Source organism: Epinephelus lanceolatus, chromosome 16 (genome assembly GCF_041903045.1).
Source record: "Epinephelus lanceolatus isolate andai-2023 chromosome 16, ASM4190304v1, whole genome shotgun sequence".
Classification (NCBI taxonomy): domain Eukaryota; kingdom Metazoa; phylum Chordata; class Actinopteri; order Perciformes; family Serranidae; genus Epinephelus; species Epinephelus lanceolatus.
The window spans coordinates 15,986,114-16,011,613 of NC_135749.1; the positions used below are offsets into that span (position 1 = coordinate 15,986,114).

The following is a 25,500-nucleotide window of genomic DNA, read 5'->3' on the forward strand; positions in this document are numbered from 1 at the left end:
GGAAAGTGAGCAGCTGATCACAGACACAGTGAGGTGACATATCTCAGCTGCTCTACACATAAACAAAAGCAATTCAATAAAACATGGCATTGATTAGTTGGAGATATTATTAGTTTAAATATGAGGAGATGTACCCACATCACACAGATTTGCAATTTAATAAACTTTGATGTTGTCTGCAGAGTTTGCATGTGTAGCGTTCAATCACATTGACTTCAGAGTATACCCCAGTTTTTAGCAGTAGTCTGACATCTTGTGGGCAGTGTGAAAAACTGCTCTCATAATGAGCCCAAGGTGGCATTGCTACAGCCCACAAATCATTAGCATGACCACATGACCCTGCTGGAGGACCCAAAAAATGCAAAGTGCATTACATTTGCTTTGGGTTTTTATATTTAGCTCTGCTTTGTGTTAATTTGTTCACACATATTTGTTTTAACAAGATATCTGAAGGAGAACTTGGCCCATTTTTTAATTCATATATGTTATGGTCTAAGACAGTCTAAAAATATCAGTTAACATGAACAGCTCTCTCCCAAATCCTAAAACTGCTAAAGCTCATAGGGAATGAAGTCTGAAGCTGCTCCATAGACACTACACTGGGAGAGATGTTACTGATGACACTGAGAACACCCAGGGGGATGATCCGAGTATATGGGTACATTTTCTGTTCAGTACTGAGAACACTACAACAGAATGAAGCTCATTTGTAAAAAACCCAAACCTCATGTGGGTCCACAAAATCAGGCTCCCATTCATGCTCTGTGGAGCAGCTCCAGACTATACTTTTCGACATCACAAGCTGAAGAATTATTTCTCCTGTTTCTGGCTTTGAGAGAGAGTAGCTCATGTTAACAAATATTGATTAAACTTCCCTTGACCATGGAAACAACATATCATATTATATTACATCCTACTGAAATTCATAATTTAGGTAGTGTTCCCCTTTAACATAGGGCCCACTATAGCCTACAAGACAGGGACCAGACAAGTAATAATGCAGGTGCAGCCTTTAGATCCTTTTTTCCTGAGTTAATATTGTGAGTTACTGTTGAGAAATTAGACATTTATCAAATGGCCACAAATCAACACACAATGCACAGAGTCTTGGCCCCTAAATCTCTGGAGTCCTGATACAGGACTGAGATAGACCAGTGTCAAGTGACAGTATTTGTCACTAGGAAACTTCACAGCTTTTACTTTTTCCCCTTGTGTTGCTTTTATGTATTGTGTTTTGTATCTCAATGGGACCTTCCTGGCTAAATAAAGGTTGGATAAATAAATAAAAGGCAGGGTAAGAAATGCTTTGGAAATGTTTACCATGACCTGAGAGAAATTGTGCTCACCTGTTCAGAGGAGAAGTTGAGATTTTGGCAGATGAGGAGAGCCTTCAAATGTCCACAAAGCTGATGGGAATACGTCACCAAATCGAGATTCAGATTCAGTTTAGATAAACTAAATCATTCATCTGGTAATATTGTTATTAAAACGAAGTATAAACGACAGTAGCTGCAGCTAGGTCAGTGGAACCACTAACAATACCACGTTGACAACTCTTACTTCCCCTATGTAACTTATCCATGCTGCCAAAAATACCAATTAGTTATTTTTTGTACTAGATGAGGATTTTATTTTATGTACTGTACTTTTATAAAGTGTCACATTCATCTCCACAATCCGCAAAGAAGCGAAAAGTATCTCCGGAACCTTGTTGCTCGTAAACATTTCGGATTCGTTTGACGGACGGCCCGGTGTCACACCAATTTCAGTCCGTCACGCAAGGCAAAGAAGTGGACAAGCAGAGGCATTTCTGTAACGTTAATTTAAATAGTTTTTTACAGCCTGTATTGTGAAGACTTTTGATGGACTGCGTGGAGCAGAAAGACACGGAAGCGACGGCGCCTTCAGTCATTGACCGATATTACACACGGTGGTTCAGAGCCGGTAAATAAACACATCACTGAAATGTCTCATGCTGTGTTAGCTGTGCGGCAGCTAAGCTAACGATAGTTGAAGTTTAGACATCAGAGAGAGAGAGAGGGAGCACTAAATTTTGACAATTACCCAGCACAGTGCACTTAATTGAAATATGTTAAATGTATTGTGATTGTTTTTATTTAGATTTGAAGGGGAAACCGTGTGAGGACCACTGCATCCTGCAGCATTCAAACAGGTAACAACACCAGGTGGTGATAATTATCAAACGATAGTCATTTTTATAACTGGTAATATAATTTACACTGCAGTTGTTTGGGACAAATAAAACTAAAATGTTCTGTTTTCCTGAGACTACTTTATGTTTTATTATAGGTTTTGAGGCTTTTGTAGTAGCATTAAATTATATGGAAAGAGATAAATAAAATATTGTTTATGGGTTTACTACATTATTAGAGACACCTTCCATAAATGTTGAATGCAATCCACTAATACAACAACACTAAGTACAGCCTCACAAAAAGGTGATATTACAGGACATTTGATTGCATATTACAGTGTGCAGAGGTTTCTATTTTTCTGGTAACCCAGTGTATTTAATTCTTTTACTCCCTGAGCTGCATTTGAATATTGTGAATGTGATACTCCCTATGAAAGGAATACTGCTCTCCACAAACGACCATTCGTATAATATTACTCACCACATGTAACATTTGTGAGGAAACCTGTTTTTCTCGCTTGCCTCCACGGTGAACGTAGAATCCAAAAAAGACCAACATTCTTCGTGAATTGAAGTAAACGCTGACCATGTTTAACATCAGCAAAGCTATATGAGAACATCTATTTACAACTCACACACATCTCCTACAGTTAAGTCCAAGTCCTATGCTCACTTTCTTCCCAAACACATGCATTTTTGCTAATTTGTTACAATAGCTTCCCATGCACGTGCATACTTACAAACACTTGACATCATTAACTTGGTATCTTTAAAAGCTTTGGAAGGCACACTTTTTAATTTGTTTTTGTTCACTGCAGACTATGCATCGTCACGTTAGCGGAGACTCACCCCATCCTACAGAATGGGCGGCAAATCAAAAGCATCAACTACCAGATCAGTAACTGCTGCAGTCGACTGAATAATAAAGTCTCTGGGAAGTCCAAGCGGGTAAATTCACACTAATTTTTAAAACTACATATGATTTTATTCTATGTGCATACATTTTTACTCACCTAGCTTCACATCACCCTTTTTTAAAATGTCAGCTTGGCTTTAAATGCCTCTCAATCTTTTTTTCCTCCATTCCTAGGGGGGTCAGTTCCTTACTGATTTCGCACCTCTGTGTAGGATAACTTGCACAGATGACACTGAATACACGATCTACAGGTGAGATAATGGTTTGTGTTTCCAGGCATACATTCTGCATGCTTTTATGTCACCATCAGTCACACAAATCTATTATCTTTTCAGCTGCATCAGGGGCCGTCTTCTTGAGGTCAATGAAAGTATTTTAGAAACACCTTCTCTCTTGCTGGAAAAGGTAAATATATATTTACACACTGTAATATTATTGTCATGTGTACATGGAGATACCATGTATATGTTTGTCTTTCTGAGAATTCTGCCCCCTAATGACCATTTGTATAACAATAGCTTACACAGTGTGAAGTTGAAGCCTGTCTCAGTTAGACACCTGGTCTGGTTGCCCAAGCAGTTCTTTTCTTTTTATAGCAGTTCTTCGTACGTACAAAACCGAGTTGTTGGCTACATCAAATTATGCTTACATTCCTTGATTACCATGTAAGTTATTCATATTCCTTCAGTCCGTGAGTGTCCCCAGATCAAAGGAATCAAACAGGTTTTTCATAAAACATTAATCCAAGTTGTTAGTATTATTTTAACAGGATAAAGTGGTGTTGTGTTGGTGCCATAATCCTCGAGTGCTGTAACTCTCTGTCGCTCCGATGCGCTGTCTGACGGAGCTAGATCAAATGAATGATTCATAATTCATATATTAACTGCCTAATTTTTATACAATATTCATACTGGCTCAGTTTGATTGTATTTCTAATTTATGCTGAGCAACAGCTTTGTGTGAAAGGAGTTAAAGGCCTGTCCCAAATATATGCCCATTGATTTCAGTGATTCAAGCAACTAATAGCCCTGGCTATTAATTGAAATTTTATGGTATATCAAAACATCTGTTTCCAATCCCAACTAACCTTTTAAAGCACCAAAGCCACACAATAACTCGACTAAATGATCGAAGCAGTGGTAGATCAGCAGCTACTGTGTTCATTGAGGTAAATTACTGCTATTTTTCAATGGAGTCTGGCTTTGAAGAGAGCATAGATAAGTTTTACTTTTAGTTCAGTTCTTTGTTAGAGAGAGAGCGCTGTCTGTTTGGAAAGTACTAAGCATATGACTGGATAGTGAAGAATTGGTTGGTTGGTTTTTGATTCTTAATTCTATGTGGGGCACAAAGTTTTCTTAACAAATTCAACTTAACACAAGGTAATTAATTGATATACAAACAGTCATTTTGTGGAGTGAAGTACTCCTTTAAATGCCCTCTTTGATCAGGCCATACAGTTGCATTATTGTAAAAACTATTTTAATATATTGTTTTTGACAATATTACTCATGAATGCATGACAGTTTCAGTTTCTCAACCACGGTCACTTAAGTCTCATCTGATCTTAACAAAATAAATGTTTAAAATGTTTTAATAGCATTTTCTCTGTCAAATCTGAACAGCCATTCACTGAAGGATACATCGCTGTCATCCTGCCAAAGTTTGAGGAGAGCAAGAGCATAACAGAGAATCTTCTGAGCAGAGATGAGTTTGAGAGAGTTGTCTCCAAACGTACTGTTGACCAGTCTCAACCATCATGACGGAGCTCCACATTCTTGGTTTATTTAAGTCAAAACTGGAGGCCACTCCCACCAGGTTGGGTGAAGACTGAGGACCTTAACCTGGAAAGTGACATTTACATGTGGTGACTTCACAGGGAGTATTGCATATAATGCAAGCTGTGTGCACTGTGCCTCTATACTTATATATTGTCATTGTTTTAAAAATCGAGGAAGGTCTCAGGATGCACTCTGCATTCTAGTTTTTTATTTATTGCTTGTTTTTTTTTTCTAATTTGAAAAATGAGGAAACAGAGGGAAACATAACAAATTACTGGAAGTCATGTTAATATCCTCAACTCATGTTCAGTTTGAATTATTTTTCTAGAATATCAATAAACACAACTGACAGTGATTTAAGAAAAATATTGTTTATTTTTTTATGTGTCACTTTTATTAACCTTTCAATTGTCAAAAGAATAGATGGTCCAAAACTAGAGCTATGATTTCTTCACATCTGTAGCATCACTACAATACCCAGCATCCTTAGCTGCTCTGACACTGTACAAAGCATCTCTAAAGCTTAACATGTGTTATTCATCTCAGTCATCATCACACCCTCACCTAGTACCAGTCATTCAATACCTTAGGATACATACAGTATATATATATATATATATTTATCTATGCTTCAAGTACCATATTATACATACCATATACCATTTAATACATATTGGCCAACAAGGCAGCTTCACAATGATAGTCTTCATAACAAGTACACTTCGAGGCTCCGTTTGACACAGACGCCAGCTCAGAATTATCTTTTTGTTTCTTTTGTGAGGAAAAAAATGTCCCAAGTGTATCTATATGCACAATATGATTTAATAACAGGACAGTATAAAGTAAAATCCTGTCATCTCCAAAGCATCGTAGTGATGGAGAAATCAGGCCCAAATAAAAATACGTCTCCAGTGACGTACACAGGAGCTGTAAGAGCTTTATATTTCACACTAGTAGCAAGCTGAAGACCACAGCGTCTTCATGAGGACAATCATATTTGGCATTAAATTGTGATTTTTGCATTTTGTTACTAACATGGCTAACATTCCATGGCAAACCGTATGGAAGGAAGTCATTAATCTTATGGTGTGGTTGACTCTTAAAATACTTTTTTTTCCATGTGAGATGACTACAGTGCCAGTGATGAAGGACAAAATGTACCACTATGTCTAATATTAGAGAACAAGTGTTAATATTACAAACCTATGACACACTGACCATAAGAGACTCAAACACAAGGGTTTGGTAATGATGGCATCATGCATGGTGGGTTTTCAGCCATTTAACTGTGTCTCCCCCCCACCACCACCACCACCACCACATTTGGCTAACATGTGCAACACGATTACAGTACACCACAAAGCAAATAGGCTTGTTACACAGAGGCACATAGTGAAGACAGATGTATGGCTGAGCTGAGCATTAAGAGGAGGTGCTATCTGATTTCTGATCAGTTTATCAACTCAATATCCAGAGAAGTGATAAAAGTGACTCCAAAATCAGGTTTGTCTCGGGGCCCCTCTCTCCTTTAAGGAGGCTCGCTGCAAATGGCAAAGTCAGTGTTGGCTGATTGTCTCCATCTTGTGGACTGGGGTGGAACTGGTGCTTCGGGGAAGAAGCTACCCTGGGTTTAAACTGGCCCTGGGCACAGCGAGCTTGGATCTGCTTTTTCCTCTGTAAACCTTACATGTATTCATCCAGACAGCAAATACAAACCCTGACTGACCCGAGGCGACCATCTTCACCACACTGCTTAGCCCACTCTCTGGTGGGTGCATGAGGATGAGGGGAGTGACGTATTTACTGGATTACATGTTCTCCAGAGTTGTGAGGTTGGCTATGTGCTGCTCCAAGAGAGAATAGTGGACAAAGGAGGTGACAATGTCCTGGATTATTTGCTCTCCAGGAGGTTGAGACTGGCCATGTGCTGCTCTAAGGATTTGACACCAAAGCCGTTGCTGTTCTTGCCGTTGAGCGCTCCCTCCTCTTTGACAGGTGTGGACGCATCCTGCCTCTCTCTCCAGTCCTGCGGGGAACCCAGGCTACTCCTCTCTGACTTGTACTGCAAATGAACACAGCATGGGGACACAATGAATGGAAAGACACTAAATATGGGAAAAAAAAATCAAGTGCTTGACTTCTTTTGAAAGTTCTGACTACTTCTGTAACATTTTTCTTATTTTGTTTTATGCTGTTTTATTTGCTGTATGTGCATATTAAAAATAATAATAAGCAGATGTAACAACACACTTTTAGTTAAGCCCCACCCCGGAAGTTGATGGGATTGGTTCCTTAGATAAGTGATTTATGCACCTTAGTTGTCTGACTCTATGCTACTTAAACTGTCATTGCAGTCCCAACGTGGAAATGCTCAGTGTTTACCCCTTATTCTGCTTGTGGTATTTCTTGTAGTGTATAACAATCACCATATGGACGTGTTATCAGGTTAAATCCTAGATTTTCACAGGAGGGGGCCTTAAACAATGGATCACATGACTAATCATTGTATGTTAAAGGGCTCACTCTTTGTGATGAACCCCCGAAAAATGATTACCCAACTACACTCATATTCTCTTCAGCTTTGGTTGGTGGAGACCAAAAACAGAGCTAAATGTAAATTAAATATTGGACTAGCATTCACCTACTGGCCAGGAACACGACTATAAAACGGATGCACTTTTTGCTCCACGTCTGCTGAACTCTTTGTTAACAAGTGGCCAAAAATCAATTATTTTAAATGTAATCATTCTTTCTTGGGCTCCATAAATGTTTCTGAGTTCTCTCTCTCTTAGTTTGGTAGATTTCCATGTAGCATGCGAAGCTACTGCAAGTGTCATTCATTCAGCTATGAGTCCTGTTCCTTCACCTTTCTGTTGAGCTTGTTGCAGAATGGGAGCAGGGAGAGGACCACAGTCAAGATCGCTCTGGTTGTCTGAATGGATGAGTCCACCTAGAGACGAAGAAATAAAATGATAAAGTTTGAGAGGGGTAACATGGATACACATTGGATACTAATTCATATGAACATACAAACGCTTCAACTATATATACTACTATAAATACAGTGGATAGGCACATTGTTGCTGTGTTTTCTTGTTAGATTTGCTCGCAGCTCGCACAGAAAATCCACAAGATGTCCATGGCTAAGACTAGTAATCCAAACTGAGATAGTCTGTAATTCTTCCTTGCATCCAATTCTGTCACTGTCACATCACATGACAGCGCTGGATGTGTGAGAAACATCAGATTTTGTAGCTGGGAGCTCAGCTTTCCCTGTTGAAATAGCACACTTTGAGGTATCCCTCTTCAATGGAATGCATTAGCTATCAATACCAATTGGACACCCACGTCCCCTTTAACATTTCCTGATCAGTGCTCTGCCGACCCCTGACGGACACACACTCTCCCATTAGTGACAAATGATAAAGTGAACATCAGGATGGAGAGACAGAGGGATGGGAGCCAATACATATCAAAGGGATGCTCATTAATCAACAGAGGACGCGCTATTCTTCATCCCGTCCTTTTGATTCCAACCTTCGCCTCTATTACAAGGTGACCTGAGGCAGCTCATCTTTGCCCAAGATGCTCATTAATTCCTCACAGACCTTCATTAATCTGGCGCCCTGTGTTCGATAATAGTGTTACTCGCAGATCACTCAAATATTATGCCGTAGCCAGTAATGAAGTAAAACAGTTAGTCAGGCTCTATTGTGTGATGCCCATCTGTTGTTGGGGATGTATTTTTGATGCTTTTCGCAGCTAATTATGCCTTTAAGAAAAAAAAGTCTGCTGTGTACCACTCAGTGTGATGTTACTAATTTGATGTCTACTAAACGAAACAGACTCGGGGCATAAACATGGATTCATTTTTTATTTTTTAAAAAAGTGTACACACAAACAAAAAAAGGGTAGAGAAACACAAGCGCAGTATGAGTACCTTCTGGAAGGTGGCAGTCTTGCCCTGTACAGGAGTCTTGGCCCCCATCTGCAACTGTTGGCACAACGCCACCAGTTTCTCCATCTCTGTCATCACCACAGACTTTTCCTCATCAACCAGCTGGAACAGAGAGAAAGACAGACAGAGGGAGAGATGTTTTTCAGGACAGCGGAGATGGTTTATGACGGTATTATCTAGGGAGACTGGGTTAATATGTGCAGACATTGATAGATGTACTGGACTAGATTTACAGTGCTCTTGTTCAAACACAAATCATCATCACAAAAAGCCAAAAAAAAGGAGGGTGAAATAAATTAAATTTTAGTGTAGCTTGATGTAATCCATCAGCAACAGCCAGGTCATGATCTACTGCTTAAGTCTGTTATCCAGCTGGGTTAATCCCTCGATCTCAGTCATGGGGGCCATCAATCTACTTCACTTACATGCCACCAGCGACCTAAAACCACAATCTCTTTTATTCAGCGTAGCTCTACTCATGGCTGACAAAAAGTACATAAAACCTCTTAAACCTCAGTTACAAATGCGTAAGCCTAATTTGCATAAATAGCCTCATAATTTCAGCGAGGGCAACGCAGGTGTGTTTCAAGTGTGTTTGGTGCCACAGAAGTATGGGAGTGGAGCGTGAGACGGAGGGACTCCATTAGTACCAGTTTGTTTGATGTAATTAATCAGAAAGCATGAGGCAAGTTGAAGAGCCGAGCCTCCTGATTATGAATTAGTCCTGGGCGGTCACGGTCGACTCCCCCACCCTCGTCCCCTCCACACATGCACACGTGCACAAACATACACACCCACGGACGCAGCGGTGACAAATGGCGGTCGTTAATGGCTGTCAAAAAGAGCCATTTAATTACACTTGGAGGACCTGGGGAAGAAGTTGGTGGAGGGCAAGAGGAAGGAAGGCACTGAGGCTATGTTTGTTTGTGGGATCTCGACTCAGAGAGGAAAGGAGGAATGGTGAAAAGTGTGTAACGGCCTTAATTTCCTCCTCTCGCTGTGTGATTTATAAGGCCTGGCACTGTGGCACACCAGAATGGGTGATATGGGTGTGTATATGTGTGAGAGGCGTAACGTAGGTGGGGGCACAGGTGCCAGTGTGTGTGTGTCTGCATACAGATGGGTCAGCAGCTCACCTTGCGCATAAGAAAACAGTTTACTTTTCTCTTTGGCTTTTTGCTTTTACTTACTTCAGTGCTGATTTTTATAGCTTTACTTTACGGTAGTCAATCAGATGCCACCAGAGAAACAAGAGCACACTGCACAAACACATATTTGATTTTTGTGTGTGTTTAAAGTGAATATAGACAATGCTTTTGCTTTAACTTATCATTACAGTACAGTAGGATAATGACACCGACTGCCTCTAGATTGGTTCCCTGTATGCCTCGCTTCCACTGTGCAACCCTCTCTGCCACTGGGTGCGATCTCCCAGGAAAATAAAGGCTCAAATTACAGCACAAATGAAGCGCGTCAACCAAAACAGAAAGAGGATAGCACTTGTTTTTTCCTGGTAACTACTGGTACCCATCCCCATTTACTAAGAGGTATCAATGTAAGTGACTGTGGAAGCTGTGGTAGTTGCTGGACTCTGAGGAAAACGGAAAGCAAGTCAGTTGTCTTTGCAATAGAGCTGCAGGGATAATTCGATTAGTCATCAACTAATTTGATAATCTGTTCTCTAATCTAGAAAAAAAAAAAATTCTGATTCTAGCATCTTAGATGTGAATATTTTCTGCTTTCTTTACTCCTCTTTGACAGCATATCTTTGGGTTGTGGAAAAAACAAGACACTTGAGGACGTCATCGTGGGCTTTGGGAAACACTGACCAACATTTTTCCACACTTTTTTGACATTTTAAAGACTAAACAACCGATTGATTAATTGAAAAAAGTAAGATTAATTGACAATTCAAAAACATAATCATTAGTTGCAGCCCTGCTTTGCAACAGCAGCACCAACAATAATAACACTTGGAAATTGAAAAGTTGTCTGTTTCCACCTTAATATTCTACTGTACTAACTGTATTACTACTTATACAAAAGGTCTTCTTTCTTTTACAAAACATGCATTACATTTATTTTAAGTGAGTGCTTACCGTGCAAAAATACTTGGAAATTGATTTATGTGAGCACACTGTCATCTGGTATTCAGCCTTAAACTCTGTGTGCGTGTGTGTGTGTGTGTTTAAGAGTGAGAGAGATTTATTGCACTGATATATACCTGAGTGGAAAAAGTGCGGAGAGACGAGCACAGCTGGAGCCCCTCTTCAGAGAGAACCTTACAAATAAGTCAGAGAAAAAAGACATAAATATCAAAAAAAATTACACAAATACGAGTAAAAGTATAATTTTTTTAAACTTCCAACAAGAAGATATTCGATGGCAAGAAAAAAAAAAAGCACAGTCTGTAAATATTATGAGATTTTACGTCTTCTCAGCTCTTCTTATCAGCACGCCTTCCCGTCTTTTTCCCCTCGCGTTCCTCTTCCCATCTTATCTCCCTCGCCCGCACCAAATGGAATAAATCCTGGCTGACATTTTGGGCCCTGATTCTACAAATTACTCCACATTATTGGCAATGATCCCAATTCAATAGAAACACTCCTCCGTGCAACCTTGTTTGTCTGACGTGGCGAGGAACACACAGCGCTTTATTTCCATCAAAATGATCCTAGTCACACCCTATCAGATCTGCGAGAGGAGAGTGAAAGAAGGGATGCTGCCGGCATTTACTAACCTATTGATCTGCCGGCCACAGTATGTCTTTGCTTTAATGAAACAACAGATGCATTCATTTACAACTTCAATAAAAAAGGGAGGAATATAGAACAGGAGGTGGAGAGGAGGAGAGATTAGCGGATATGGACGCACATACCTCGGCTTGATGAAAAAGATCTAGTGTTGTTTTCAGCAGCCCCTCCCCTCTGGGGAATCAATATGGGGAAACACAGAAAATAGGGAGAGGAAACATGGATGAGAGAGAGATGGATGAGGACAAAATATATCCACAGCAATCAACAAAAACACTGACTTAGATGAATCGTAACGATTTTATTGTCACAATGAGTCATAGTCAACTTTGTCACTGCCTCTAACTATGCCTGGTAAATATCGATAGCGACGGGCTTGAGACTCTCATTAACAGTAAGCCTTTAAAGAGATTCATGTGAATGTCTAAGAAGCTTTACAGAGTTCAGCTCTGAGATGAATTTAACAGTGCAATTGGAGTATGTGCGTGTCTGTGTACTGTGTAGGGGTGCATCGATCTTAATGTATTGATTCAATAATCAATGACTGATACAGTGACTTAAACCAGCAGTGAGTAAGAAAATGTATAAATAATACATGTAATTCATTTAGCTATAAGAATAGCTGCTAGGGTCATTTATGCGATGTAAAAGTGCTCTAGCTTACTATGGGTGACTAGTAAATATCAATTATTTTCTCCCTGAACCCTGACACTTATTACTGAGCTGAATTTTATACCTTTGTTGAATGATCTTGCTGTTAATCCATGGTTTATGGCTGTTGGGAAAGGTTTGCCTTCAGGGCTTTGAGCCAGCAGCCACATGACATGAGCTCAAAACATCCTGGTTTAGGTTGAAGTTAAGGCTAACTTATCCCATGTGTTGTTTATGCACATGGGATAGGTGTGGAGTCGATATAAAGTCACTTTACTGCACTTAACAGGTTATAATTATTTACATTATTTATGTGTTGTTTTTATCTTTTTAGCAAAAAAGAGAGAGGTGGGAGCTTCTTCTGTTTCGATTATGTTCAATGGGCATATGATATAGGGCTGCTCCCTGACACTCGGAGATTTGAATCATCAGTCGAGGACCCCTCAGTTGACTGAGATTGCTTTAAGTCGAGCAGCAGTTTTTTAAATTTAATTTTTTGCCAGTCAGTGTGCAGTGTACTTCTGGGGACATTTTGGTCCCTAGATTTTGCTGCTGAGTTCGCACTCTTCACTCTCACGCTGCTCTTTGGTACAGGCAGCTGTGACTGGAGGCAGCAGCCCAGAGGAGAAGAGGTTTTGCCCCAAAAGGCTCTGAGATAATGTTATCTGCTGCCTTCTGCTTGGAAATGTTGAGTTTGGTACTCAGAGGAACTTCATATGATACAGTCTCTGGCTTTTGTTTGCTACGTAGTGTCCATTAAAAATGTTGTTGCACATTTACGGTCCGTTGTTAGTGCAGTTAGCTTATTTACTATATATTACGTTAACATCACTGTTGCACTAAATGTCCTCTGATCCCCGTTCACACCCTCAAATTCTCTATGGAAAAAAGGAACAAATGGTTGAACAGCCGAATCTGGCATAATTTTGAGTCAGGTGCAGCCCTGATATTGTCTCATATCAATCGCAGGCCCATAAACTGAGTCGAATCAAAATCATATTGTGGCAAGCATTGTGATATCGGCAAATATCATTGTCCAAAGAATCAACATAATATCATTTTGTGATGAAACTAGTGATTTACACCCCTAGAAGTGTGTACTACAGTTCAGTCACCTGGTGAACAGGTGCATGTTGTAGGCCATACTGGCCAAGCTCTGGCTCTGTCGGACGATGTCATGCTCCTGCTCCTCCCATTTTTCCACCTCTGTGTCCACATCTGACGACAGCAGGCGGAGCTCCAGGCCCAGCTTGGCCATGCTTGTCTGCTCCTGCACACACACACACACACACACACACACACACACACACACACAGAAAAACACACCCAAAGTAATTCTATATGGGAAGGACTGAAACATGATGGATGTCATTTTAAAAATGCATATTAATAAACATTATTTTCATTTGTTAACACCATAATAACTTCTATAATCAGCATAATCCCGCTTCCTGTGGTGGTACAGTGTGTGAAAAAGTGCCGGCTCTGCAAAAATCGCAGCCTATTAACATACGAACGCCATCGATTCTTCAAGCGAGTGACACAAAGTTTCCTGGAGATGAATACACTGCTGTCAGAACAGGGTACAAGACACGTCGTGATGTATTGTGCTGAGAGCCAGAGGAGTTTATGGTGTATGGTACCTCTGCATCCAACTTGACAGCCTTGGCAGTCTTCAAGTTAGCTGAGTGTTTCTGTTGGAAGAGAGAGTGGCATTAATCAGAGGATTACAAACCATTGGATGGCTGGAATATTCATGAGGATGGATGGTGGGATACTCACCCCGGGTCTGGGGAGTGATAAATAAGGTCTTTTGTCTCCTGGGAGAAGAGAGATATTGTTATTATCTTAACAGAACGCAACAAAAAAACTAAAATAATCACATTATTTCTCTTTGAATGACTGTGTTTAGGTAGTGACACAGACAATTAAGGTGGCAATTATGTTTATTCAGTGATTATGGCGCTGTAATTGTTTTGCTTTTATAACTGTCCACCCTTGACACATTTTTATTTTTCATCATAAACACGAACAGCATGGTTCATTTCAGTCGACTACAGGGACCATAAACTCTACTGTCATGTTCATGGAGGAAGATTAAGAGAAAGTAATAAAAGCAAATCTCTCCAAAGTGTCAATATGACATTTTAACGCAGCGTTTTGGCTTCATGGGAATACAAATGTGCAATGGATGTGATCCTTTCACCGGCTGAGCTGCACTCCAAAATATTTACTGCATTTTATGTGAAAGTTCTTTAGGGCAAACACATCTTGGGAATATGCCCAAACATTCCCCCTGCCTTTGAGAGTTCTTGGGTTATACAAACACGTGTGCACGGACAAATACACGCACAACAGGGCTGTCACTGAGGATGCAAGCAGCTGGTTTGTAAGGCTTGATTTGGACACTTCAGGTAACTGGCACAATGATGAATAGAGAGAGGGAGTACAGAGGAGCGATGAATGCCTGGGTGTTTAATGGCATTGACGTTGCTCCTATTACAAAATGCTTCCCACGGTCCACGATGATTAATTCTTAAAAGATATGTGCCTGCATGCGCCTTGCTTTGCTTCAACTTTAACTTTCATAAGCTTATTGAAGTGCTCAGGGACAAAATGATTCACCAAGGTTTTATCAGGGAGTTTCATTCTTTCAGGCTAAAATGCCACTGACAGTACATTTTGCCTGTATTCGCTTCAGCTTCTCACTCTCTCTGAAAGACTCTCTGATCCTCATGTTATGTGCTGACCTGCCCAAATGCACACAAGTACCCGTCAACTGAACAAAATCGCACCTCGCCTGCCTTCAAAGACGTCGTTGATCTCTCTCAGCAGCAGGGCCATGTCGCAGAGCTGCGACTCCCAGGCCTCGCAGAACACCTCCAGGTTCTCCTTGGCGATCTTACTGGACGGGTGGAGGGCCAGCGTCTGGGCTGCCGAGATGATCTGAGCGGAACGAGAAAAGTGATATTTAAATAAGGAGGGTCAGTAACCAGGCAGAAAAACTATCCAAGAAAGTAAAAGACAGAGGGACAGATTCACTGCGGTGATTTTCAATTTAATCAGTTGCTGCTGTTCAACTAAAATGGAGTCTTTGTCTGTCTGTCTGTCCGTCAGTGTTCTTAACAACCCTTTATCTGATCAATTCCACACTTGGAGGGTGTATTGCTGAGTATTGCTGCAGTGTCGAATGAGAACTCTTGAGATCTATGGGTGATATTCATTAGTAATGCATTAATGTGCACACTGTGCAGTGTATTGAGAGGGAACCGTTGTTACCAGTTATGCCTTTCAGAATCAACACTTTTGTTCCTGAAAATAACCTGGACCTAGGGTTGTCACGATACTAAAATTTCAAACTCGATATCAATATCCAGGAAAATATTCAATACTCGATACCATTTTCGATACAGCAGCAAAAAATTAAGAGGCATGTCATTTTTTAAATAAAGATCAGAACAGTAACATCAATGATGACAACAAAAAATCCCCCCAAAATAAATAACAACCAGAAACAAGATCTGTCCATACAAATGTATTTATCTACAGCCCTGTTTATTTTCTGTGCTTCTGGTGAATTGGCACCATATTTTCGTTGCTGATCAAATAGAGTTGGTAGTTTAGGCTCAGGATGCTCCTGTTTCTACCTCACTATGTGATCAGAGAACCAGGGGTTACGGGAGAAACCAAACATTTTTTCAGCTTCAATCTGTGACTTTACAGTTAACATAACTTTTCAGACATAAATAATTGTGTTGTCCTGTTAAACTAACATTGTCTATTAATGTTACAGACGGGCATGACTGATAAAGTTTTCTGCTTAGCTCCCACATTAGCGTTAGAAGTTATATTTTAGTTTGATGCTGGCCATATTACAGCAACAGAAATGTGTGCATGCATGCACAGCGACGACAACAAGCCGGGTTGCAGTGAGGGCTCTGTGCCTGCCAGACGCTGCCTGCACAGCGCATGTCCGTCGAACCTGTCGTGCCCACCAGACAGGCACTGAGGTGGCGTGCACTATTAGTATCGATACTTGTGTAAATTAGTATTGTATCCGGATACAGCGTTTGAGTATCGACACTTTTCAGAGTATCGATACTTTTGACAACCCTACCTGGAGCCAATAGCTAGCTGTTAGAAAATGACGCATCTGCCCGTCTGTCCTTCCACACCAACACCAGAGCACGAATTTGCATTTCCTAGGGTAGTGAAGGCACGACACACCCTACTCTGCCTTAGGGCGCATTCACACCAGGATAGTCTGGGGACTTGGTTCGGTTGGACTGGGAACGCCAAAAAATTTCACACCTTCACTTGGTTTGGTTCACTTTCACACTGCACTTTTTAAAACGGACCAAAACCATCTGGACAACATCACACAGTTACAACAGCTGCTCGTTAGGGGGCGGTATTGCCCGAAACGACCACTGACCAAGAAGAAAAATAGAACAAGGAAGAAGAAAACCCGGCTCATCGATTGGCCAGGACCGAAAACGGAAATCCATCCCCCTTAGCCGGCTTGATAACTGCAACATATGGTCCTCTGACCATATATCAATAAGCACCTGCACCTCTTCACTACTCCGCGTCTGCCCATGAGACGTTTTCCAACTTTTTCTTTTTTTACCTCTGCTTCTCTGGGTTGGCGCTGTTGGCTTTGTTTTTGTTTTTTTCTACCCCAAATGCACTGCACTCTACGTCACTTTCTCTCTTTGGTTAGCTGAATAGTCCGTTTGCATTTCCCACTGTAAGGGAACCGCACCACAGTTCACTTGCAAGTGAACTGAGACACCCAGTTTTCAAGCAGACCAGGATTCCACGTTCGGTCTGACCAGAGTTCAAATGAGTTCACACCACTCCAAACAAATCGAACTATCCATGGAAGTGGACCAGGGTTCATTTAGAGTGGACCAAATAGCGCCAGTGTGAATGCGTCCTTACTCTGCCTCTGATTTGCTTACCCTGACATTCTCACCCTAACCCTAACCAATCTCACTTCTCTTGCCTAAACCAAACCAAACCCAGCAACAAAGGCAATGTGTACTAGCCAATCAGAGGAAGAGTGGAGCTGATCATACCTTGACTATCCTAGGAAACGCAAATTTGCTAACGAGGCCTGGGTTTGAGGTGGATAACTTTATCATTGCCATAAGCTCCGGTGCAATCCTGCATGCTTGAAAAGTAACAATTTTGATTTTGCATGCAATAGTCCACCTTCTCCTCCCCTGCCTCTGTCACACAATGTCCATCGCGATGTTTCACCGTATACAGCGTCATATGCCAATTCAATAGATACTGCCCAACCCTAGATACGTATGCTCTGGCATTGCTAGGGGACACAACTATGTAATGGCAGGTGTATTGCTCAGGACCCAAGGAAACGCAGTGTCAATTGTGAAGTTGTTTAAATGCTGTTCTTGAGAAAGCTGCAAGCAGCAACACCAGAGGCCAAGCATTTGGCTCGTTCCAAACTGGCACATTTTGAGCAGCCGCTGCACTAGTTGTCTAAAATTAAACCAAAGGGGTTCTCCCACTGAAATCTAAAACACAAGAGTTGAAGCTACTATCTCTTTCAAACTGCACTTTAATACAGGAACTAACACTAGACGATAACGAAACCAAGACATTAATATGTTAAATATTAATGTTTAAACAGTGTTAACAGCTTTAGAAGTCTGTTTTCAAGATGGGTAGCGTTCTGCACTCTCTCTGGGCTGTGGCTGATTAAGTGGGTTACAGTTCTCTTGGAATAATTTTCATTAATCAACACCAACATGGCAAGACAGTAAGACACCTAGTTCACTCTCTTGGGGTTCACATGTCAGAGCCTTGATTCTGCTGCTACACTCATTACACTTGATGCTGTTACACTCATAACTGGCCCCATAAATAAAAGCAGGTAGGGAATAAAATTACAGGTGGAAGCAGCTCACATGTCCAGGACTCCTACAGCTCAAGCCAAGTTATATTAAGATTTTTTTAAAGCCACTCAGACTTAAATTTAAGACTTATTTTACCATAACGAAAATTGAACAGTTAAAAAATGGTCTGCAGTAATCTGTCCAGTGCATGAGAGAAGATTTTTAAATGCCAGCTGATAGACGCTCTTCCCTCCTTTCACCTCTACTATCTCCAACAAAGCACGTACTTAGACTGTGAATGTAGACTTGTTTGTGAGTACCTGCAGGCAGAAACTTTCGACTGTGTTAACTAGTGTGTGTCCTTGATAAATTTGTTATTTAGGAAAGTGTTTTGATCAGTTTTGAGTGGATGAGTTGAGTTTTGTTTAACAGTTTACTTTTTAGAGTTATTGGTGGATTTTCTTGTATTCTTTACTTGAGCACTGTAAATAAAGCACTTGACACTTGAGTAAGAGTGAGAAGCCCTGTTTGTTTGGCATTGCCAAGTTCTTTTCTCTTGTTTTGAATAGACAGGAGTTCAGGTTAGGTTGTTTTTTGTTTAACATTTGTTTTTGCTTGGTACGTTTAAGGACCATTAGTTTATTTTTTTTATAAATACTGTGTAACTGGCCTTCTTTAGGAGTGGGAAGAGTAGGGAGTCACAGCATGTTACGTTTAGGTTCCCCTAGACCGGGGACATAACACAGGGTTGGGGACAATTTTGCTCAAATTTTTATTGTAACATAAAACATGAGTTGGTGATTTTGTGTTTCTAGATCTGCATGTGGGATTCCACTGCCTTGATTCCCATTGTGCAGAGTATGATAAACTTTTTGCGTAAAATACACACCGAGCCCTGTATGCATTGCCTCGTATCGGTGTCAGCTTAGTTAGTTGGTTGGTTGGTTGGCTGGGTGGTTGGGTGGTTGGATGGTTGGTTGGATGGCTGGGTGTGTTGTTGGTTGGATGGCTGGGTGGGTGGTTGGTTGGTTGGTTGGGTGGCTGGATGTGCTGTTGGTTGGATGGCTGGGTGGGTGGGTGGTTGGTTGGTTGGGTGTGTTGTTGGTTAGATGGCTGGGTGGTTGGTTGGTTGGTTGGTTGATTGGATGGGTGGCTGGTTGGCTGGTTGGTTGGTTGGTTGGTTGGTTGGTTGGGTGGCTGGGTGGCTGGGTGTGTTGTTGGTTGGATGGCTGGGTGGGTGGGTGGGTGGTTGGTTGGTTGGGTGTGTTGTTGGTTAGATGGCTGGGTGGTTGGTTGGTTGGTTGGTTGGTTGGTTGGGTGGCTGGGTGGTTGGTTGGTTGGTTGATTGGTTGGTTGGTTGGTTGGTTGGGTGGCTGGGTGGTTGGCTGGTTGGTTGGTTGGTTGGTTGGTTGGTTGGGTGGCTGGGTGGTTGGCTGGTTGGTTGGTTGGTTGGTTGGGTGGCTGGGTGGTTGGCTGGTTGGCTGGTTGGTTGGTTGGTTGGGTGGCTGGGTGGTTGGTTGGTTGGTTGGTTGGTTGGGTGGCTGGGTGGTTGGTTGGTTGGTTGGTTGGTTGGGTGGCTGGGTGGTTGGTTGGTTGGTTGGTTGGTTGGGTGGCTGGGTGTTTGGTTGGTTGGTTGGTTGGTTGGGTGGCTGGGTGTTTGGTTGAGTTAGGTAGGTAGTCAAAGACTGATTTGTCATTTACATACCATTCATAGTTGGTCAATCATAATGAAATAATACCTATCAATGTAATAAAAATAAAATGCAACTCTGAGGCCAAAAACTATATAGTGGAATTATTCCAACTAGAAATCCATAACTTACTATAGTATATCATACAGCTTTATTACAAAAATAAATTAGTCAGATAAAGTAACTAAAATAACCCAAAAACAATGTGCACAGTAACTAAGGTTAGACTATGTTTATCTGGTCAAAAGAATTAATCATTGAGGCTTCATCATCAATCTTGTGTTTTACTAAATAAACATATTAAGGTTGATGAGTAATGGTTCAGCACATCTCTGATGCATGACTCATCGTATATGTGACGGAGCTCTAGCTTGAGTGTTTAAAACACATACAACAATTTATTATATCTGTAATCAAGTCTGGCTTAAACTACATTTGACAAAAATAAATTTAAAAAAACAATCACCCACACACACAAACACATGTGGGAGCACACATACACACCACGTCCATCCCCTGCAGTGTAGTATTTAATAGCCAATTACCCTCTGGGCCACCCCTCCATTACTTTGGGCAGACACAGACACATATCACCATCGCCCCCCCCCATACTGCAGCATTATTGATTGGTTGACCTTTGAACTTAGGAGGGGAGTCATTACTGCAGAGTCATGCGGGGCCTGACATTCGCGCCGCAGGACGGGAACATTCTACATTGCTGGATAATTACTGGCATGGATGGTTTCCAAGAGCAAACATAATTAGATCTGGGATAGGGGGACTGGGTGGACAGCATGTTCTCAGGTGTAGGAGGTAGACAGAGGAGACGTGAGGTAATTTGTCTATTTTCTCTTCCCCACTGCGTCTAAATATTACTCGGGTTTGATTTCACTCCCAGACCACTGTCACCGCTTTGACTTTATTGACATGCAATAAAAGTGTTGAATGGAACGAAATGGGTCTCAGGGTTAAGTAAGGTAAACCTGTCTGTCTCTCTAGACTGATCCTGTCTCCCCTGTTTCCTGCCAATTACAAGTTAATGGAGAATATAATCAAACTAGTGAAAACAAAAATCCATGCAGGTAAAGCTTGGAGGGTTAATGTTACCTGTGGACCAATGACATGGAAGGTCTCCTCAGCATGTATACAGGTAATCTCCAGAGGCTCGGTCCCCGACACATGGCACAGCAGCCGACACGTCTGAAGCAAAAACAAAGAAAAATACTGACTGGAGATGCTTTTCAGATTTAAAAGTTATACTGACAGAAATTGTTGATTTACTGTACATACTACCTTGCTACCAACTTAAAGGTCCAGTGTGTTTGATTAAGGGGAATATATTGGTAGGAATGGAATATAATATATGTTTTCTTTAGTGTTTAATCACCTGAAATTAAGAATTGTTGTGTTTTTGTTACTTTAGAATGAGCCGTTTATATCTACATAAAGAATGCATCCTGTCTCTACAGTCGCCCAGAACACAAAAACCAAACAGTGGCTCTAGAAAGGGCCATTCACTTTTTCAGACAGCCGCCATATTTCATCCTCCGCTGCTTGATGCCACTAAATCCTACACACTAGACTATTAAAAACACATCATAGATGATCGTACCTAACTGTGTGGTCAAATTGTTTTATTTTTAATGGAGTTTTATACAGAAACCTACAGAAGTGTTTTTTTTTTTTTTTAGAAAAAAAAAAAAAGATCTGCCCTGAATTATCAATATTATTATCTCAGAATTGTGAGAAAGGGTTTTATGAAAAAAAAAATCCACTTGTTTTTCTGAATTAATTAGACAAACAATCTCGTTCAGAATTTAATTCAGATAAACAATAATTTAAGAGATTATTATTTAATTAATTCAGAAAAAAAGATTTTTCCCATTAAAACTTTGCCAATAATTATGAGATAATAATCTCATTAAGTCAGAAAAACAGTGCAAATTAATTCTATTTTTTTTTTTTTTTCCCTTGGTTTATATTTCTATACAAGCCTAATCTCTGTAGTGATATTTCCTGGTTACTTGAATTTAAGGTGCATTGATATTGACTACACAAACACCTGAAGAAATGTTTCATCTGTGGTTTCAGCCTGAAAGAAAACTAACTTCATTGGTGTCTTAGTTTTTTTTAGTGTGCATGGGTAACAAGTGACTCTCAAGGCCGCACTTTTTGGGATTTTTTTGTGAAGTGTTTTGTAAATAATCTCAAGAAAATCTTAAAATCTACCAAAGGAGCACCTTTACTCTTACACAATGTCTCCTTTCAAACTACACTGTACGTTCTGTTTGTTTGGGACACTGGCAAAGACATGACAAAGCCTGCATGGCGTTTTTCTGCTCAGTGTTTGCACAACAAATCCAAATAATGACGTTCATTTGGTTGAGGATTACAAGTGTTGTCTACAGTTTCTTTCATTTCAAGCGATATGTGTTTGCCTGCATCAATTTCGATGTGTTTTCAGCAAATATGCAACTCATGACGATCAAGTTCTGTCAGCTACAGCCAGCTATTTTTCCTCGGAAAGTAGACTGATAAGAATGAAAAAAGTTGAAGCTAAACGTCACGACAGATTTCTACAGGTGATGTTTTTTTTTCCAGTTGAACACCTCTACTAGGTGGTACCACCAACAAGCCTCCCCCTGCTCCCTGCGCCCCTCCCCTCCCGCCTACCTCCACCAGCTGCTCCTTCTGCTCAGTGAGCGTGTGTGAATACTCCGCCACTGCCTCCAGGTTTCCCTCGGCGCCTGCAGCTTTGAGAGCCCGTAGAGGTAACTGCTCCCCGTGAACTTTGAGCAAGTCAGAGGCACGAACGACTGCCACTTTATGGAGCTGGAGGAGGAATCAGAGATTAAATAGCAGAATAAGAAGGGGGAGTGATGGAGGCTGGAGAAAACACAGGAGAGAGAAAGATGAGTGAGACGCAACGAATGCTGTGGATGTTGAGGAGTCGGAGAAAAAGAAGAGCAGAGGTGACAAAATGTCATCCTTGGGTTGACAGGGACGGCAGGTAAGCTGAAGAGTGATGTGAAAAAGGAAAGTGGGAAGCCGCCTACAGAGGCAGAACATCTAGTGAGAGACATCCCGACATGTCTGTGTGTCTGTACGTCTACTCAGACTCAGAGGGCAGACAGGCAGGGCAGAGACAGACTGCTGCTCACCTCACGTCGGAGGTCACTGACACTCTGGCATGTCTTCAGGATGGCCACCTCCATGTCCTCTGTGGCTTCTTTGGCATGGACAGACTGCTGCTTTGGTGAGACAGGGAGAGGAAGAGGAGAATAAAACATGACACCCAGCATGGTTTGACAGGCCCACACACGAACTTACATTATTATCTGGAAGAGTGCACTAGAAAAAGGTGGGATTGGAAAATGAACCCAGGCATACTTTTTGACTTTCCAATTACATTTGTGACCTTTTACGCTCTGAATATGTAAAAGCATTGAGCGTTTCAACGTGCAATTTTGTGCAATCAAATCATTTAAACCAATTATTTCGTTAAAATGTTCTACAACAAAGTTTCACATCTTCAGACCCACCAGTCCAATCGGAATGAAAACTATATATTCAACTAAACCTTCCACAACAAGAATCAAAACCACAAATTGGCCTGTGAAGAACACCCAAGAATATTTACACTTTCAGACTCGTTCTTTGCAATTTCAAAACGTTGCAATGTTCTGGTCTTTTCAACTCTGCAGATGACCTTCAATTGCTGTAAAATTACATGGCAGCAGTCTCTCAGTGTACGCTCAACAAACTGAAAAAATGTTTACAATGAAAAACAGTGACATAATGACTTTTGTTTCATAAGTCCATCCGTTTAAAGGCCAAGGAGACTCTACTGAATGGCAGCAAGACACAGAACACTACGTGATGTTTCTCTCGGCTGAACGAGCCTTAGTAGAGATGGTTATTCACATGGGTTGTTATGCTCTCTTGTTCCAGGAGGGATGTTTGAACAGAAAGTGAGTAGGCAAAAATAAGGACTGGATGAGCCGGGGGAGGGAGTCTTAAAGGAATACTTCACCCCCCAAAATGGTGTGTGTACATCCATCCATTTTGTAACCGCTTCATCCTCTTGAGGTTGGCACATAGAGACAGACAATCATTCACACTCACATTCACACCTATGGACAATTTAGAGTCACCAATTAACCTGCATGTCTTTGGACTGTGGGAGGAAGCCGGTGTACCCGGAGAAAACCCACTCTGTCACGGGGAGAATATGCACCCACACCCGAGATCGAACCAGGAACCCTAGTAAATATCACAATATAAATTAATGCACAATGTTCCTGAAAGTTATAAATAATTTACTCCGAATTCCTCTTTGTCACTTTATGACCCGCCTGCCCAAAAGCCACAATATTTCCTAACGAGTTTACCCCAACTGTCCGACCTGAGCATCACTACGTCACAGTAAATGAGCAATCCAAAAATGGAGAAAATTCATGATGAATTAAAGTCACAAGCGTCCTTAATTAACAAAGCAAAACAATATCAAAACATCTGTCTACAAACTGTCACACAAATTGTGCAGTATTCCAAGTCTCTTTTATTGAGTCATATGCTCAGTGCTTCCCAAACAGGCAGTCCTTTTCGATGGGGAACTGAACTAGAAGTTATCTAGGCTCTCTTCAAAGCCAGACTCCACTGACACAGACAGTTTTATCCTGCTAAACACGAGAGCAGAAGTGTGTTACTGTGTGACTTTGGTGAATCTGAGAGTTTCACTTTTAGCTCAGTTCCCCATCGGAAACGGCTGTTAGGGAAGTACTGAGCACAGGAGTGGATAAATAAAATGTGTATTATACTGCACGAGTTGTGTGAGAGTGTGTAAATGGATGTTTGGATATTGTTTTGCTGTTGCTACATGCGGTTTCCTATGACTTTGAATTCATCAAGAATTTTCTAAGTTTCTGGATTTGTCATTCACTGGAGGCATGCAAGAGAAGTCAGAGTAACTGATACACAAATGGTAATTTGGAGGGTGAAGTGTCCCTTTAATGTGAGTAGGTCTATGACACTGCCTGCTATAGAAAAATCACACACAAGATATTAATGATCAGATTTAGTTCCTAACCTGACAAACTCCCTATCTTTCCAACAGTAATCCAGCCAACGTCTACTTCCTCTCTGCTTGGATAACTCTGTTTTGCATCTTATTATCATACTTACAAGTGTCTCACAGATGACTTACTTCTTATTATTCTTCATATGGTAGCATATGTTTAGATTAATATTCCTGTAGGTGTATGTGCATCTGTGCATCTGTGCAAGTCTGCGTGCTTGTGCCAACATACCGCCTCAACCCAGGCGTGCACCAGCTGCTGAGTGTCCTGGCGCGCCAGCTGGCACAGACCGAGGATGGCCTGCCGCTGCTCGTGGCTGGTGTAGGCCGAATCAGTGAAGTCCTCCGTCCGCTCCACCAGCGCCTCCAGCTGGCTGCCCATGCCCTGGGGGGACAGGGAGTACAGGTTCTCCCGCAGGCACTCCACGCTGGACTGCGAGATGGGGAAGGAAGAAGGTTACGGATTGCATATGTGAGTTGAAGGAGTGTTTGAAGGATAGATTTTAAGACTGACGAGGCAACACACACACAAGAGTTTTATCCTAAGGGGAAAAAATACATAATTTATTATCTCATTATCATTGTGCACTTGACCTAGTCATTAAATAACAAGGATTGTGGGTTTAGCCTCGGATTCACCTTGGACCATCAAAGATG

The 25,500-nt window shown here is 41.2% G+C and overlaps 2 protein-coding genes across 3 annotated transcripts in view; one reads left to right on the top strand and one right to left on the bottom strand.

Moving 5' to 3' along the window:
* The first annotated feature begins 1,753 nt into the window (after window positions 1–1,753).
* abitram (actin binding transcription modulator) lies at window positions 1,754–5,204 on the top strand. The gene is made up of 6 exons (XM_033637433.2): window positions 1,754–1,944; window positions 2,122–2,173; window positions 2,974–3,103; window positions 3,246–3,322; window positions 3,407–3,476; window positions 4,694–5,204. Exons 1-6 carry the CDS (start codon window positions 1,863–1,865, stop codon window positions 4,829–4,831), a joined length of 549 nt encoding a protein of 182 aa, XP_033493324.1. The 5' UTR covers window positions 1,754–1,862; the 3' UTR covers window positions 4,832–5,204.
* The window catches only part of ctnnal1 (catenin (cadherin-associated protein), alpha-like 1), a 68,379-nt gene continuing 48,083 nt past the window's right edge, over window positions 5,205–25,500 (bottom strand). The window contains exons 7-19 of one of the 2 annotated variants that reach the window (XM_078175572.1): window positions 25,076–25,276; window positions 22,928–23,017; window positions 22,440–22,598; window positions 20,874–20,966; window positions 15,007–15,157; window positions 13,994–14,031; window positions 13,855–13,905; window positions 13,327–13,481; window positions 11,686–11,734; window positions 11,032–11,088; window positions 8,790–8,909; window positions 7,716–7,799; window positions 5,205–6,911 (exon numbers count right to left, since the gene is read on the bottom strand). In XM_078175572.1, coding sequence (XP_078031698.1) covers window positions 6,741–6,911; window positions 7,716–7,799; window positions 8,790–8,909; window positions 11,032–11,088; window positions 11,686–11,734; window positions 13,327–13,481; window positions 13,855–13,905; window positions 13,994–14,031; window positions 15,007–15,157; window positions 20,874–20,966; window positions 22,440–22,598; window positions 22,928–23,017; window positions 25,076–25,276 — 1,419 coding nt within the window. In that variant the 3' untranslated portion in view covers window positions 5,205–6,740. The remainder of the gene's footprint in view (window positions 6,912–7,715; window positions 7,800–8,789; window positions 8,910–11,031; window positions 11,089–11,685; window positions 11,735–13,326; window positions 13,482–13,854; window positions 13,906–13,993; window positions 14,032–15,006; window positions 15,158–20,873; window positions 20,967–22,439; window positions 22,599–22,927; window positions 23,018–25,075; window positions 25,277–25,500) is intronic. The other variant, XM_033637432.2, reaches the window with a different exon arrangement.

Excerpts from the sequence above, each read along its gene's own strand:
- abitram (XM_033637433.2), top strand. The coding sequence starts at position 1,863 with ATGGACTGCGTGGAGCAGAAAGACACGGAAGCGACGGCGCCTTCAGTC. Across the intron at positions 1,945-2,121 it reads CACACGGTGGTTCAGAGCCG|ATTTGAAGGGGAAACCGTGT; the intron begins GTAAATAAACAC and ends GTTTTTATTTAG. Across the intron at positions 2,174-2,973 it reads ATCCTGCAGCATTCAAACAG|ACTATGCATCGTCACGTTAG; the intron begins GTAACAACACCA and ends TGTTCACTGCAG.